The 17,110-nt window shown below is 29.3% G+C and overlaps 2 protein-coding genes across 5 annotated transcripts; one reads left to right on the plus strand and one right to left on the minus strand.

The window, feature by feature from the left end:
- Positions 1 to 99: 99 nt before the first annotated feature.
- Positions 100 to 3,677, plus strand: LOC108694588 (cell cycle checkpoint protein RAD1-like). Its single transcript, XM_018204165.1, has 7 exons — positions 100 to 255; positions 1,020 to 1,251; positions 1,401 to 1,554; positions 1,738 to 1,857; positions 2,830 to 3,024; positions 3,128 to 3,403; positions 3,598 to 3,677. The coding sequence occupies exons 1-7, from the start codon at positions 129 to 131 to the stop codon at positions 3,625 to 3,627; spliced, it is 1,134 nt and encodes a 377-aa protein (XP_018059654.1). The 5' UTR covers positions 100 to 128; the 3' UTR covers positions 3,628 to 3,677.
- A 6-nt stretch (positions 3,678 to 3,683) lies between these two features.
- LOC108694590 (fatty acid-binding protein, muscle) lies at positions 3,684 to 16,023 on the minus strand. Of its 4 annotated transcripts, none has more exons than XR_001932091.1 (4): positions 7,320 to 7,493; positions 6,390 to 6,661; positions 4,311 to 4,463; positions 3,684 to 4,165 (listed from the first exon to the last, which is right to left on the minus strand). XR_001932091.1 is itself a non-coding variant. In XM_018204169.1 (3 exons), the coding sequence occupies exons 1-3, from the start codon at positions 15,852 to 15,854 to the stop codon at positions 4,410 to 4,412; spliced, it is 402 nt and encodes a 133-aa protein (XP_018059658.1). In that variant the 5' UTR covers positions 15,855 to 16,023; the 3' UTR covers positions 3,684 to 4,409. The 4 variants fall into 4 exon arrangements, 2 of the variants coding, with proteins under 2 accessions (XP_018059658.1, XP_018059656.1); XR_001932092.1 differs by having other exon boundaries at positions 3,684 to 4,102; positions 4,176 to 4,463; XM_018204169.1 differs by lacking the exon at positions 7,320 to 7,493 and adding an exon at positions 15,779 to 16,023 and having other exon boundaries at positions 3,684 to 4,463.
- Between the last annotated feature and the right edge of the window lie 1,087 nt (positions 16,024 to 17,110).

Consider the following 17,110-nt stretch of genomic DNA (forward strand, 5'->3'; position numbering starts at 1 on the left):
ATTTGTGATAAAAACGAGTCAAGTTCAAATCGCGTTTTAAAAGCACATTAAGTAAGAGATATGACAACGAATGAGCATTTTGGTTTCAGGAAAGATTCAAATACGGAACCGTAACCTCCATTTACTACATGAATTCATATCAACAGGTAGTAAATACCGGCTCTCAACCGCCTACTGTGTACGATCAGAAATATATAGATTTCGTGGATAATGTACTGAAGGAAGTAGCCGACGATTTTGAGAGAGAGAAAAAATGTATGTGACACATTACATTTAATATGTTGACATAAGTCTGTTTCTGTTCCTTTTTTTCAATTTATAAATGAAAAGAAAGCGTATGGCACGAGTTTGGAGCTTGCTACGCTCTCTCTCAAAAATTATCGCGAATATAAAAATCAGAAGAATAATGAAAATCCTGGTGGAAAAATTTGTCCAAAATCGTCCTGTTTCCGAAAATTATCGAAATGTACATATTCGGACAAATTCGATTATAGATAAAATGAAATACTTTCCATCAAATTTCGGTAATACTGTCTGAATTTGTTAGAATTTGTTATTTTTTATATTTTTCAGAAACTGACAAATTTTTTCCACCAGGGAAGAGATTTAAGTTAAATAGACAAAGAGTATGATAACGCGATATTGTAAATGCTTTGAAACGTTTTTTATTTGTTTGTAAAATTCTTTCTTCCAATTAATCCATCAAAGCATTTGTAGCGAGACTTTGATTACAGCCAAAATTTATAACAAATAAATACATAACAAATTTTCTTTATTTTTAATTTTATTTGAGATAAAGATTACATATGACCATAAAAGTATATTAAAATAAAAATATGTTAAAATAAAAGCATTAATTTTCTTAATTAATTCTGATTTTTTACTTTTCATTTTCTTAAATTTTTCTCCCTATTTTTGAAAAATTATTAAAAGTATTTAATAATTTTCAAATGAAATCAAAACTTATTAAATATAAGTATTTATAGTCTATTCGACAATAAAATGATAAATACTTTCAGTCTCCGATCAAAATCTATTGAAACTACACAAGCTGTTTGATGGAGTATTTGAAAGAGCCTTAGATTTGTATGAGCAACAACGAGTGACACAAATTTCTACATCTAATGCGATTATAACAGAGCCATGCAAAAGGGTTAACGAGGCCAGCTGGTTAATGCAAGTTAAAGGGCATTCTGGAGTATTGTACACACTTTTTCCAGAAATAAATTATTGTACTTGTGCTGCTTTCAGGTATAATATTCTATGTAAATAAATTATTTATTCAAAAAACAGAGCAATTATGTTTTTTGAAATTTTACATGTATAAGAAGAAATATCTCTTGCACATATTATACAAGATATTATGAAAAGTTCTTATAAAAGCTCTTACAACGTTATAGACATCAGGTTTTAACAGATCGGTCTGCTTTTACATGTAAACATGTTTTGGCAACTTGGCTAGCCAGTATTGACAAGGAGAAGCTGTTACATCAGCAACTAACACAAAAGCAGTTTAATAATTTATTGTTATATCAGGCTTCAAACAAATATGATGTCCTCTAACACAGAAGACTACATATTGGTTGCAAAAGTGGGATTGACAAATCTAAAGATTATAATAGAATTATTAAAAGCTACGAACTTTAAAGAGGTACTTACAGAATATGTATTTATGTTAGAATATATTTGCGTTTTTCTATAATGATAAAAATGATATAATGTATGGTTATTATTTAGATAGCTACTTGCCTCGGTAGTGAAAATGGATTGAAAATCACAGTCGAGGATGCAAAATGTATGCAAGCCAGTGCATATATCCCATCTACAGTTTTTGATGAATTTGAATTGAAAGAAGACGTGACGTTTTCATTAAGTCTGAACATATTAGTGGATTGCCTTTGTATGTTCTGGCCTACTTCGCAAGAAGATTCCGTCACAGTGCAAATATTTTACAAAGTAAACGAAAAACGTGCCATTTCAGTATAAAAACAGGATAATTTTTATCTATTTTTAAAGTCCGAAACAAAAAAACTTATATAAATTCTTACATTTATTTTTCTGAGTTGTAAAGCCTATTTTTTTAGCTTTTATTGTTCATTTTGTCTTTCTTTTTTTAATGTAGAAAGAAAAAGAGAAAAAAATGAACAATGCAATTCAACTAAAAAGGAAAAATTTATACTAAAGGAGCGAATTTAAAAATGGCTAATTTTAGACGTGAACGAACCTATAAAACCTTAAAATTAAAGAAGTTATATTACATAAAAAATTTAGAATTAAAAAAATGGAGGTGATCTTCATGCAGACCTTAGAAAATCAATTTATTTCGAACATTGATCTGTTGCCGTTTTAAACTTTTATCTGAAATATTTTTATCTAACGGCTTCAATTTTCGATATATTTGGTGTTTCATTTATTTTAAATAGGATATTCTCCTTGATAGTGTATTGTTACAGTATTTAACAGTCTCACATGTGTTACATGTAAACACACCATTAGTTTTGATGTCTAACGTTCATTAGAAATAAAATGAGCTTTTTTTGCAAAGCGTTCAAACAATCTACTTAATTATTTTTGGAAGATTTTTCAAACTTTCTGGGTAAATAAACTTTTTTTTATTAATGGAATTTGAAAATTTTATTATGTATGGACTTTCAAGATGATAACTGCATAATTTCCATTCATGGCCAAAATTTTTAAATTTTCTTCTTTAAAAAAAAACAATTCAAAATGCATATCACATTATTTAATCATAATATTAAAGCAACGATATCATTTTTTTATTGTAACAATATTGATATCATATTCATTATTCATAATTATTCATTGTAGGGTACAGGCTACCCTCTAAGTATTATCATTGAAGAAGATGGGATCATAACAGACTGCTCATTGAAAACTTTAGAAGTAGAAGAATTGTTAGATTTCCATCTTGATACAGAAAACATTGTAAATAAAGTAGTGTTGCAAACAGAATTATTGAAGGCTGTCATGGCTGAATTAGATCCAACTAGTCAACTAGTCGAGGTACAATGAGCAATTTCAATTTCAACTCGAGCTTTAAAATACCTAGAAATTTATTTTTTTCGACTTCAATGTCTCTTCGAAATATAACACTTTTATGTTCTAGTTATGTTTATCGCCGGAAAAACCCTTCTTCAGAATTAGTTTGGAAGGTATAGGCAGCATTTGCCACATCGACTTGCCACATGATAACGATTTAATAGACACATTTCAATGTACGACAACGGTTACATCCAAAATTAAATTAGAGTATATTAAACTAGCAATGAAAGCGTTATCATGTGCGAGCAAGGTTTCCTTAAGAACTAATAACGCCGGTCTATTATGTTTTCAATATATGATTAAAACCGAAAATGGAAATACATGTTACATGGAATATTACGTAAGATTTTTTATAATTAATTGAACAATCAAATATAAACAATCAGATTATCGTAATATTAATTTAATACTAGTTTTCACAATTATATTTTATATAATATATAAAAATATTTTATATTTTATATAATCTTATATTTTGTAATGCATTGATATATCTGATATATACGATAAAAATTTCTTATATTTCGTTTACAGATCTCTCCATTAATTGGAAATTTGGAATGATAAACAGTGATAATATAAACGTATCAAGTTAGAAATAAAATATATTCAGATGCCCATTTATGTATAAAAATTACTTTAATAAATACTTAAATATTTTTTCTACATATTTTTATTGATTCTTTTTTCTTATTTTTAAAAATATGTTTAATATATTTAAATAAGAAGTATTTTATTTCGTTATGTATACATCATATACCTCATCCTTAAAAGAAGTTAGCAGTCAGGAAACTTTTGAATGAAAACACATGTATATTTTCATTAGACATTATTATTCGTAGAAAAAAGCAAATTCATAGAATAGGTAGTACAGCGATTGCTGTACGTGGAACATAATTCGCTGACGGTATTACATATTTTATTATGTAATATGCTATACATAAATAGAAAATGTGCACAACAGATGGATCAATTTATACTTCGATTATCATTCGATACATCCTTTTTACGAACGCATGTAAATATGTGAGTTTTAACTCTGTAAAAAATGTAAGTTCTATAATCTCTTTTAAGTTACATTTCAACACGAGTTACAATTAGCTTATACATACAATCCAATATCATGGCAGCGTGATATACCCAGACATGTCTAAAAGACATCTTTTAGATATCTCTTAAACATATATATCTAAAAAATGTTTTTTTAGATATACTACATTTTATAATTGGATATCTTATTCATGCTCAAGCGAGGATTTCAAACAATAATTTACACGTTTTCAGAAGTTACTTTTGAAGCACCTGTATGGAGTTGTGCACCATCTTCAGCTTTGGTACTGGCCTCCTTATTCTTGAAGTTTATATACCCTTGTGCAGACTATGTCATCGACCTTCATGATCTACAACAGAAATAGTATATGATATCAGTTAATATTTGACGATGATAGAATTCTCTGGCATAACGGTATCTCTTGGAATTATTAATAGCAATAGTTTCTAAGTAGAAGAGCGAAAGAGTGGGAATTATCCCCGTGTCGGTGTCTCACGGTATTAACACGTATCGCCAGACGGATCAATAGATCTTTATTGGCACCGTTTCGGAGCTCGGTACTGTAGAATTGTACGTGTCACGAACAGGAGGAGCGCACGCGATAATTGACCGGACATTTGACGAATCATTATAACATTAGCCGCTCGTGCAACAGTCCCTCGTCACGTTTCTCCACGTATAGCTTTTGTACTTTAATTGGCAACTCCTGCGCCCGCATCACTGTGACACGAATCAAAGTTCAAGTTATTCAGAGAGGAAGGATGCACGCACACGAGTGACAAATACATTTTCCACCATGATTAATCACGTTATTCCCACAACTCATGTTTTGTTGCATATCATCATTCCTATAATTCATGTTCTATTGCATATCATCCGAGTTCGCAGGTTGAGTAAGGTTTTTAAAGCCGCACATGAAAATAATGAAAATTGCTCTCGGTTTAAAGAAAAAATATAACGATATGGTTATAAAAATATAACCATAAGAAAACAATTTTTCTCTAGGATACTTATTTAATTGTTAATGCAATTGAAATTATGTGCATTTAAAATCTTGAAAAAAATTCTCAAAATATCATATTTTTCATACACGAATTCTTTATATTTTAAATTTATAACAATTTCTAAATTTAAACAAATTTTAAATTTATAACAAATACCTTAAATTTCTTCAGACTATAAATGTTTTTCGGAAATGATAGAATCTTAGTATGTCAGAATTTATATGCATTTAAAAAAGATATAAATTTTTTTGGTATTTCTATTTTATTTTATATATAAAAGTACGAGAAATTTTTTAAAAAGATATCAAAATTTTGAAAAATTTTGAAATTTATATAGAAATGAAAAATTATAAAGAATTCTAAAAATAATTTTCTTTAGAATACTACTGTAAATTCGACGTATATATACAAGTGTTAATGTTAATGATGTTTCCAAGCGTTCTCAAGAAACAGACTAGTTTATTAATCCATAACCGGATCTCATTTATCACATAAGACAAGTGATATGGAAACATGAAATATTTCTTGCTTAATGTTTACGCGACTAAAGGTCGACATTACCTTGCTGCTAACTTTTAATAGTATTAATAATAAATATCAACGTAGTTTGATCAGTAAATGATTCGTTATATTAATTTATGGATAAAATATTGACACAAAACCGATTTAAGAATCAACGACTTAATCGTATCGCGAATGAATTAAACTTTTTATTAATAAAACTTGTAAAAAAATATATAGTTTGCTCCAAGAAACGTAATAACATTTATAAAGTTATATAATATTTACAGTGAATGCAAAAAGTATTCATATGTACGATTTTCATTTAAAAAATCTTATTTTATTTGTAAAAAATAGACATTAATTAGCAACTTATTAACAATAAGTATATTTTAATCTAGTATAAACAAAAAAGAATTTTACAAAAATAATTTAGAATTTAAAGTTCTCGATTATACGAATATTTTTGTCCAAATAATATCATATTTCACTTATTATATGAGATATATTTTAATTATTGCACATAATTTTAGGTGAAATAATTTTGAGAAATATACAATCATTTGTTCTTTGTTAATAAATTGCTAATTATTAATTAATATTTACTCTTTATAAATAAGATTTTTTCAAAAAATATCTCTCCTATACAAATACTTTTTGTATTCATTATAATATAAATCATATAAATATTTTATTTTAATCATTTTTATTGCAAGTGACGCGTTCGAAAAATAAATTATTAATTCTAATAATCTTCTAAAATCTCTTACCGCTTTCATCTCCGTAGGCCCAAATTCCCTCTCGATCGTAGAACCCTTCTCGCCTTTTTGCACCTGTACGAGTTTGTTACCCTCCAGAGTACAGATGCTCTTCACCTTCCTGCCGTCTACGGTCTCCTCATCAAATTCCTCGTCAAGTTTGAACTTTATTTCGGTATTTTTAAAAGCGCTGGATGTCTTTAGAATGTATACTCCGTCCTTCTCTGTCAATTCAACGACGGGACTGACGCTACTACCCATTTTGCGCATCACCATACCCACGCCTGAAAGAAGAGCATAAGCTGCTTTAAAATCATCTACGCTTCTATGAAATTCTAATCTGCTGGATATATTCATGTCACACAGATCCTCATCGCGGATATTAATTTAATAATTATTCTCGTAAAAGCGTTCAATTTAATTGCGAGCTATCATTAAAAGAGAAAAAATATTCAAGACAACGATTCAGACCAAAAAATTGGAAACGTTTTAAGAAATCTTTCCAAACTTCTGGCTTGTGCTCTTTCTCCATAAGCTTGCAAGTTCACAAGTTGCTACTTAAATTTACTAATAAATTAAACATAAATAGCCGAAACAAATATAAAGATAAAATCATATAGCGATTGGGAGTGCGTCAAGCTCGATCAGGATAATTTTTAAATTATATGTCTATTAAACTCCACTCGAAGTTGAATGGCAAAATTTATCTGTCAGCTGATAAAATTCTTCAAAGTTTATCTCTCGGAAAACACTTTGTTTCTTACCGATAAAAGGTCGACCATCGAATTCTCGATATTCTTTCAGAGAAAAACAATTCCTCATAAAGAATATGCAAAGAAAAAATATATAAATACACACACTTGCCAATCTATACATTTGTAATTTATATCAATAGACAAGGATCGATTTCTTCTGAAAAACGGATTTATGTACTTGTCTTACCTAAAGCTTTCATGTATTCGTCAAACTTTTCACTAGATTGGAGCTTATAACGCTTGCCCAAGATACCGGTTAATATTTCCGACGGCATGATTCGATCTATCATCGACCACTGCGAGAATAAAACTGACTAACAGCTCGACTGGTTGTATGCCTTATGCTCGCTTCTGCGATTGATTAGACTTTATATTGTAGGTAAGTTTAGTGTGGTGCGGAACTCAGTTCCGCGTTGACAACCGACAACGGAGAAATAAACTTTGAAGTTTGACCGACCGATCGCGCTATTTATAGATTTCGTGATTTATCATCCGGAGTTAATATTATGTGAGTATATATGTGAGTATATTATAGTACATGTTCGCTTTGACATTCAAGAAGTACTTAATAGATTTTCAAGTAATAGATTCTCAAAGTAGAAATCTTTTTTTACAGTGATAAATGTTTCTCAACTCTCGTTTTCAACGCGTTTTCAATTAAAACTTTCGAAAGTATCTGATGGTTTGCGTCAATCGCTAATACATCATGTTCATTCGCAAAATGACAGCATTTATTCATCATCTCTATTAAATTAATACTCATTAATACTGATTAACAAATTCGCGATTGGTCACGATTCTTTTCACAAAAAGAAAGGCGATTATTTGCTGTTCGCGAAATCGATGAAATATATCGCCCAATTTATGCCCATTTTTATCACTGTAGATTAACATTATTGTTCAAATTACTCTTCACCTTTCTCTATTTCTTAAAACCAAAAAAAGATAAAGTAAATTGAAGTTGAAAAATTGGAGAAATCGAGATTAAATTATTAATCTATATTGATAATGTACAAAACAGATTCTATTTCTTCATCTGTTAATATGAATCTTTTTTGGCACATTGAAAAAAAAGTGCACTGAGAAAAATTTCGAATTAAAAATGAAGGAAATCGAAGATTTTCAATTAAGTATTCGTTTATATGTACAACCAAATTTATTTTTCTAAATATTTAGTAAATATAACATAATAATATTTACTAAATATTTAGAAAAGTAAAACGATTTTAACCATTTTATGATAGTTACTAAATATTTAAAACCTGTAAACAGAGTAATTTTGAGAATTTTTTGTAATTAATAATAAAATAAGTAGAAGTCTCACTTCCAGAACTCCCAGCGCCATTACCTTGAAGCAAAAAAATAAAACGAATACATTAAAGATCTTCGAATCAAATTTCTATTTATTTAACAGCAAAAAATTGCCGAAATTATCCTATATTTTCGGGTGTTCACTCGGATATAATTCCTTAACCGAGCATTTGATTGAAATTATTTCATTCAACATTTGATAGCTATTACTTATTAGATTTTTCTCAGTGCACAACAAAATTTTACTCTCAAATTTTTTACTCGCAAATAAAAGAAAGTAAAGTTTCTCTTTTTAAAATATTGTAATATCTATGCGGTAATAGAAATATTGAAAACCTTAAATTTTTCTGCAATTTTTAAAAGTCCAAAACAGTATAAAAAACAAATTGTAGACAGAGAATCATAATAACGTGTCTTGAAAAAGTTTCTTTAAATGACCTCGGAAGAAAAAAAAAGCGAAGATACTCTTATCTCGCCTCACAAGTGATAACGAAATAATAGGTTTACGTTTGAGTCACGCAAGTGCGAGTCGCTTATCGATTTCTCACTTTGGCGCAGTTTTTGAAAAAATGGTAAACGCTATCAACTTTTCCGCAACGCATTTAACTGTTCGGTATAACGCGTCGGAAGACGATGCGTCTAGACTTGCTCTCTTATTTAATTTCCGGCGAACCGCTCTCCCGAAGATTACCGTAACGACATTGAGCGAGGGAGTGGAATACGGTTGATCCATCAATGGTTCTGCTTGTATACCGACGTCTCGTGCGTATAATTTGCAACTTTACCATATATCCTAAGCATTATTTTAAAAAAGCCACATATATTTGGCTTTTTTAGGAATCAATAATCGAATGGAATTACATATGATAGTCGAAATTAATATTGGATAAAATTCATACAAAATTTACTGTATAATAATTTTATTATTATATTGATATTATGTATATAATAATAGAGATGGTTTGCAATTATTATTTGGATTTATATATATCTCTGTAAATATAAATTAACTTTCATCTGGATTTAATTTATTTTCCATTTTTTTTTTCTAATTAAAATTACACTCTCCCAGGAAAAAAAAATTCAGAGTCCTTCAATAAAATTTAATTTTGTAGCAGCATTAGAGGCATTTTTTTAACAGCAGCCAAATATGTTTCATTTTATGTAATAAAAAGTTGCTTCTGTGAAATACATTTTTCTGCTTTGTAAATAACAAAAATACTTGTTTATACAGTATTATTCAATGCATTTTAATCAGATAATTTGTCAGTTATACAGGATGATCCGAATTCAGAGTATAGGATATGATACTTTATGTTAAAAAAAAAAAACAACTTTTTCTTTTTGCAAAATTGCGTCTAACAAGTAGTTTTTGCAGGAGAGGTTGAAGTTATACGAGTAAATGCAAAAATTATTTATCGAATGTAATTTTACAGGAAAAAGTTGTTCGTTATAACACAAAAACAACTTTTTTCTTTAATAAAATTGCGTCCGATAAGTAACTTTTGCAGGAAAGTAAATTGAAGTTAACAAATAAGCGCAAAAATTATTTATCGGACGCAATTATGCTGGAAAAAATAACATTATTCGTTGTTTGTTTTAGCATAATCATATCCTGTATTTCGAATTTGTGAAATTTCGGATCATCCAGTATATAAGAAAATGATTTATATAATAAAACATTTTTCCTCATGCAAAAAATAAAAGTTAAACCGAAATTGAAGTTAATCTACAATAATATAAAAACGTATTGATGATCTGTGAATCCAAGCTCAATATATCACGTCACACATACATGTTACACCTACACATGATATAACACATTTTTGCAAGTGATACACTGATGCCTTCTATCAATATAGATTAATTTTAATCTCATTTCATCTTACTCTTTATCTATTATTTATTTCTAGTTATAAGAATTAGAAAAAGATGAAGAATAAATTGAGTCGAAATTAAAGTTAATCTACATTTTGGTTGATGAAACAAGCATGAGAAAAGAAAGAACGATATTAAGTTTTGGCTATTTTTCGGCCAAAATGTAATTTCGAGTTGTATAAATTATATATCAAATCAAAGAGCTATTTAAATCGAGTGCACTTAAAAAAAAGATTAGCTGCTGCAGCAAATTAGATGATAAAATATATAGCATATTTTTAATTGGCTGTAACAGCCAATGTTTTGTTGTAGCAGCTAATTTTTGGTTGCGTTAGCCTATCCGAATAGAATTTCGATACACAACCAAAAATTAGCCAAAGAATGCTATGCCATATTTTATCATTTAATTTACTGCAGCAGCCAATCTTTTTTTCAGTGTGGTGTATCGCTTATCTTTGGAAAATGTTGAAAACGTGGAAGAAATCATAATAAAAATCGTGATAATAATCGAATGCTCACATTTCATATCATATATTTATTGATTTGAAAAATTCTTAAATAAGATATCACGATATCAAGATCTCGGAAAATAAGGACTGCATTGTTATACAACACATAATTGTAATAAAAGAAATTTTCGAATAATTCACAAACGACGAGGAAACTGATACAAAATAATCATTTGATTTCGAATTCTAACTTTGAATAACAAAAATTAATAACTTTTAGATATTGCTATTAGTATGTGTATGTATTGTGTATGTAACGATTTTTTCCATGTTCCCGATGTTTCTCAAAATAAGCGATATATCATTCGATTTCGTTAAATAACTTTTTAATGATATGCGCACACGCACGCATCCACGCACATATATAATCTGTATCTCAGAATTTTTTCATTTTAACCGAAAAACAGCCAAAACTTAACATCCACTTTTATTTGTAAGACATATTAGTGAAATAAATTTTTTATGGCGAAATAAAATTGTATTCCTAGTAAATAAATTAACTATTTATTCTATTTTTTTTACAATTAATGAGATATATTTTACGGAAAAGTATATTCAAAAAAGCATTAGTCATTTCAAAGAAATTTTTTTGCAATCAATAAATATCGAAGAAAATGTTACATGTTTATTTGACTTTTTATTTGCTGATTTTTTAATACAACAATTATTATTTAAAGAAAAATGAAAATAAAATAAAATCTAATTTAAGAAAAAACTAGACCTATAAGTATGTTTGATATAAATTAAACAATATAATTAAAATTGAAACTTGTTTCTTATTTATATTTCTTAATTAAAAAATAATAATTAATAAATTAGCAGATAATGCAACAAAATGAAAACATGGAAACTATGGATGCGTTTCGAGTTACGCATGAAGTGCATAATGTATAATTTTATCTTTCTTTATTATTCGATGAACAACAGAAATAAAAGTTACATAATGCGCTTCATGCGTTACTCGAAACGCATCCTGTATGTCTTATCTGGTTCTTTAGTTTATCTAAAGTCAATAAACATCAGATAAGTGATTAAAATCAGTATCGAAACCAATATAACAGAGTTTCCTTCTCCTTAATATTAATTTAAACAGAAAGGAACGAATGTTTGTATCCAAAGGTGTGTCTGCTTCCAAAAATCTAAGGGCGCGTTTTCACCTTGACAAAAAAGCAGAAACTAGAAATGCAGCAGCCAATCAACTCATAGCTGATAGTCGACACAATTTCAGTTTTCTGTACTGCTTACTATCAGGTGATAGTAACAGTACAGAAAGAAGAAATTACTATCAGCGTGAGTTGATTAGCTGCTGCATTTCTGTTTTCTACTTTTTTATCAAGATGTGAATGTGTCCTAATACGGTTTCCAACATTGTAAAAAGGTACGTGATTGATAAGCTGAATTTTCGATACGAATACCGGATGCGTATTCGCGTGATTCGACTGTCAATTACGGATTTGTTAATTCTGTGTTGATGAATTAATTCAAGTGTTAAATTAGACTGCAATCAGGCGGTCCGCAGCACATAGTCCGGAATTAAGATCGAGGTCAGGTCATTGCACAGAGAGGTAAGGGGGTTATAATTTAAAGTATTAAAATTGATTAATGTCCTGGGTTCCATTGGTATCTCGCTGATGTACAAATGACTTTAGCGACTAATTAACTGATTAAAACTGCGATGGTAGTATGCAGTAGGCGGAAACATACCTACATACATCTTTACATTTTTTTTAACATACTTTTAAATGGTTGTTCACAGATTTAAAATAGATTGAAATGTAACGAAATTATAAAAGCACGTATTTAGAACCGTTTAGCATAGATTTTAATCGAAATTGTTCAATTATTCCTTAAATTTCTATTATTTTCTAGAAAAAATAGAATAATTCCTAGAAAAATAGAATAATTCCCTAGAAAATTTTTAGAAAAAAGAAATTTATTATGTATCTATTCTATAAGGCCCTATATATTATAGGTTTGGGATACAATTGAAAAACAAATTCATTCTCCCCCTCCCCTCTCCCCTCTCTCTCTCTTCCTGCTGTTCTGTATTTTTCATTGTGCCTAAGATACAAATAAAAACACTAGAATACAAACAATAGAAATAGAGAATAATAGATTTCAACTTATCAGAATACCATATGCTATACCAAAATATTTCTGATAGGTATATATTATATATCACTATTTCTGATTGAAATCTATTATTCTCTGTTCTACTGTCTATACTTTTCAATTGTGTTTCAGATTTCAATCTGTGATAAACAATGAAAAGCAATAGAAACAGAGAAAGAATACCACAGATAATAAGATTTCAACCTGTGATAAACTATGTATCAATAAACAAAAGATTTCAACTTATAGGAAATCATGTGTATCAATAATTAAGGTTAAAATCTTGATTGTCAGATCTATATAAAGCCTGATACACAATTAAAAAGCATAAGTAATATTATAGAAACACAAAGTAATAGCTTTTAATCTGTCAGAAATTCATAAAAATATAAAATATAAAAATATACAGTTTCTAACAGATTGAAATCTGTTACTTCTTGTTCCTATTGTCTGTTTTTCAATTGTGTCTCAAGTTTTAAGACTACTCTATAATATGTTCTTTGCGTCTCGTTTTTTACCTTTTACTTTTTCCTTTTTTGCGAACATTTTATCAACAAATCACATTTTTTTTCCGAAGTTTAACTTTTATCGATAGAAAACGAAACAACTGAATAAGAGGCAAAAAGGCAATAAGTAATAAAAAACAAGAAACAGGAAACAGAGCACGTAGATTAGATTTTATTTTCTTTGTCTATTGTTTGCGTTTATTGTTTTTATTGTGCATAAGGCATTACTTAATACATGTTTCTCTAGTCACTGAACTATGAGATTCTTTTTCTCAAATATTTGTCAAAACTGGTATTATTCTCTTATCGATATTATTTCTACTTTATGAAACACGTAAAGTTCCGTAAATAAGGTGTCTTCCGATAGCTCCTCTGATATTGACTTTTCATGCGCATCTTCCACATATTAACCACGTGCGCTTGTTCATGTTCCATACACGCACGTAAAATTGCCGATGTGTCGATCCTAACCAAGCGACTATTTGTACATGACGCACAAACGAAGCTGACGACAGATCTCACGGTAATAATACAATCTGTTGTAATATGCGTAATCATTCGTTATTTTGTAAAAGAGCAATTTACAATGCACGATACATTGCTCAATTCTTTTTATGTTTATAGACCTGTCATTCTTCTATATAATATTCTTAGCAATTCCTCAATTTCTCTCTTTCTCTTTCCTATAATTTGTAATGATGGGTTTAGAGATTCTTAGAGTATTGTAATATATGAGATTATAATAGAATTTTACATCTTGTGCCAAAATTTATTTCTAGAATGTGATACTAATAGAATTCTTCTAATTTTAAATGCTGTGTATAATATGAAAAATATTTGAAGATTCAAAATATACATATATACATAAATAAAAGATTATCATTTTTAAGTTAATTGCAGAAAAATATGGAAACAATATAAAAAAAAGAAAGAACATTTTTCAGCAATCAATTTTGACACTAAAACTGCCTTTTAAAATTTACATACAATTGTAATAATTTAAAGCATTCAAGTTTTTTGGAAAACTTTTTATTTTCTGAGTTGTGTTGTAGCAAATGAACGATATGCATAAATGATATATTAACATACATATGTATGAAAATATCATCTGATGCAATCTGATGAGAATTATAAATTGAACCGTGCACTTTTATCGTTTAAGATTACATAATATGGCGATTACTAAATAAACTTATTCGTGATTAATATTAAACACGAAGTGGCAATACAAGGGAAAACCGTGAAGAATTATAAAAACTTGTTAAATATTAATATCGCAACGTTCGATATTCAAATGATAAACTGATAAACTAAATCCGAAATAAAAAAAACTAATTGCATGAAGTAAAAAAGAATTTTTTACGGGAATGTAGTTTTTAACAATGATTGAGAATATTCAGAGACACATGACAGAAAAAATTATCAACTGCGGTCTTAAAACTTTTTAAAACTTCTGATGAAATCAACAGTTATATGTATTTACATAAATATTTTCTGATTACATCATGATTAGGTATTTTCTTAATTCGAATATTGATTATTATTCTAGTCAAATCGAATTTGAATTAAAAGTCGATTAATGCTCATATTTTTTTACATTTACATTACTCTGGGTGAAAATTCACCTATATAATTAGGAATATTTTTTATTTTACTTTGTAATAAGTACAATATTTTCATGATTATTAGCGCGTAAATTAATATTTACAAGATGAAAAGATATTAATTTGCAAATTATATCTTATCGCCTTATAAATAAATGATTTATGCATGAACAAACTGGAAACTTATATTACATTTTATTTATACCTATTCGATTTATTCTTGGATCTACAAAACTATTATTTTTATTTCTTAATCTCTTCGATTTTATAAGTTGTAAAGTGTAAAATAACTAAACTAACACTATTTTTATGTAAAAGAAATTAATTTCAATGCTAAATAATCTTATTAAATATTAAAGTCATTAAAATTTTAATAAGAAAAATTTGAATTATGTATTAAACTTGAATTAATCACTCACTTGAGTGAATCACTCAGTAGGATTTCAGATCTGAAAAGGAAAAAGCGACGCGTAATCAGGTAAAAATCGTGGAACGAATCGAGATGATTTCAGGACTCTCAGATCAAAAATAGTGATTATTGTAAGAATATTCATTTGAGAAATATTCATTTGATTTACTGTGAAAGGACTAATTATTTCCGATTCTCTTACGTTGAATTTTTTCCAAGCCAATCACGCGTGCATTCTAAATTAATATTTCCGACGCACTTTGAACTGCCGAAGCGGTGCCAAGAGCGGCCGGCGTTCGTTCCGACTACGTACATACCGAGCGCCTTCATGAACTCGTCGAAATTCTCGCTGCTGAAGAGCTTGTAACGTTTCCCGAGAAATTCGCTCGACATGGTGCTCGACCGGACGTGACACGTGGAGGATAAAAAGAGTGATCAAGAGATTGGCGGCGACCGGGGTTGATTGTTAATCGATATATTGTCGGGAGATTACTGTACACCTCCTGATCGATCGACACAGTTACAAGAACTGAACAGTAACGTCAGGATGACTGGATGAGGAGTGCCGCGAGCACGAAAACCGTCTCCCCCGTTGGTCTCACATCGTTCTCTTACTCTCTCTCTCTCTCTCTCTCTCTCTCTCTCTCTCCCCCTCTCTCTCTCTGCCTCTCTCCGTCTCTTTATCTTTCCTTCCTCGTCCCACCCGAGACTCACTTGTTCCGCTATTGATATTAGGGGTCGCGTTCCCTCTCACTGCACTTTCTCCTTCCTCCTGCTCGAGCCGCCCTTTCCTCCCTCCTCTTATCGCTCGTTAACTTGCTGCGTCTCCCTTGGTTCCATGCTCGTTGCTCCCTTTCGATCCTTTTCGCCCTTCCACCGATCGAGTACGAAACTTCCCCATCTCGCTCTCACTCGGAAAGCTACCCCCTCCTCAGAATCTATTCGCAGAATAGACACTCTGTGAGTTTTACATCCTGCATCCTGCTTCATGCTTGCGCAACTTCTCGTCCTCTCGTGTGTCTCATGTCGTCTCTTGCGAAACGCCGAATCTTCATTTATTCTTCTTACGTGTACTCGCGCGCATGACGCATTGGAAGATAAAATTGGCGGACACGAATGCTTTGTCAAGTTAATTAGACATTTTACGTTTACTTTTAGAATGAATTTAGAACAAATAAATTATATATAAAGTTACTGTAATGTGTTATTATATTGATTACGCATATACATTGATTATTACAGTGATTTATTATTATTTCAGTATATAATGTTGATGATAATCGGAAGAATCGTAAATATCCTAGCTGTAATTTTTAGACAATTTTGTCCAAAATTGCACATAAAAACCATTCAACAAATACTGATGTAAAAATAAATATTTTAAATATTTTAAATAATTAAGTTTTACAAACTGCTTATTAAGACTAATGATATTTAATAATTCCTGGCTTTTGGAACTTAAGTTCGAAACCATTCATAAATATACAGGATGTTTCTTCTAATTCGGGCACTTAAAGTACCTCTGTTTTTAATGATATGAAATATCAAAAAAGAAAGATTGGATTATTTAAAAAATGAAATAGGTTTATTTTTAATAAAGAAAACATAACTTTTTTAAAAAAATTATGCAAGTATATGTATACATATAT

This window comes from Atta colombica, unplaced genomic scaffold (genome assembly GCF_001594045.1).
Source record: "Atta colombica isolate Treedump-2 unplaced genomic scaffold, Acol1.0 scaffold120, whole genome shotgun sequence".
NCBI classification, from domain to species: domain Eukaryota; kingdom Metazoa; phylum Arthropoda; class Insecta; order Hymenoptera; family Formicidae; genus Atta; species Atta colombica.

Coding starts and splice junctions, on each gene's coding strand:
- LOC108694588 (XM_018204165.1), top strand. CDS start 129: ATGAATTCATATCAACAGGTAGTAAATACCGGCTCTCAACCGCCTACT. Junction 1,252..1,400: donor TGTACTTGTGCTGCTTTCAG/GTATAATATTCT, acceptor ACAACGTTATAG/ACATCAGGTTTTAACAGATC. Junction 1,858..2,829: donor AATTTGAATTGAAAGAAGAC/GTGACGTTTTCA, acceptor TATTCATTGTAG/GGTACAGGCTACCCTCTAAG.
- LOC108694590 (XM_018204167.1), bottom strand. CDS start 7,422: ATGATAGATCGAATCATGCCGTCGGAAATATTAACCGGTATCTTGGGC. Junction 6,662..7,319: donor CGAATACATGAAAGCTTTAG/GTAAGACAAGTA, acceptor CTCTTCTTTCAG/GCGTGGGTATGGTGATGCGC. Junction 4,464..6,389: donor GGCCTACGGAGATGAAAGCG/GTAAGAGATTTT, acceptor TTTCTGTTGTAG/ATCATGAAGGTCGATGACAT.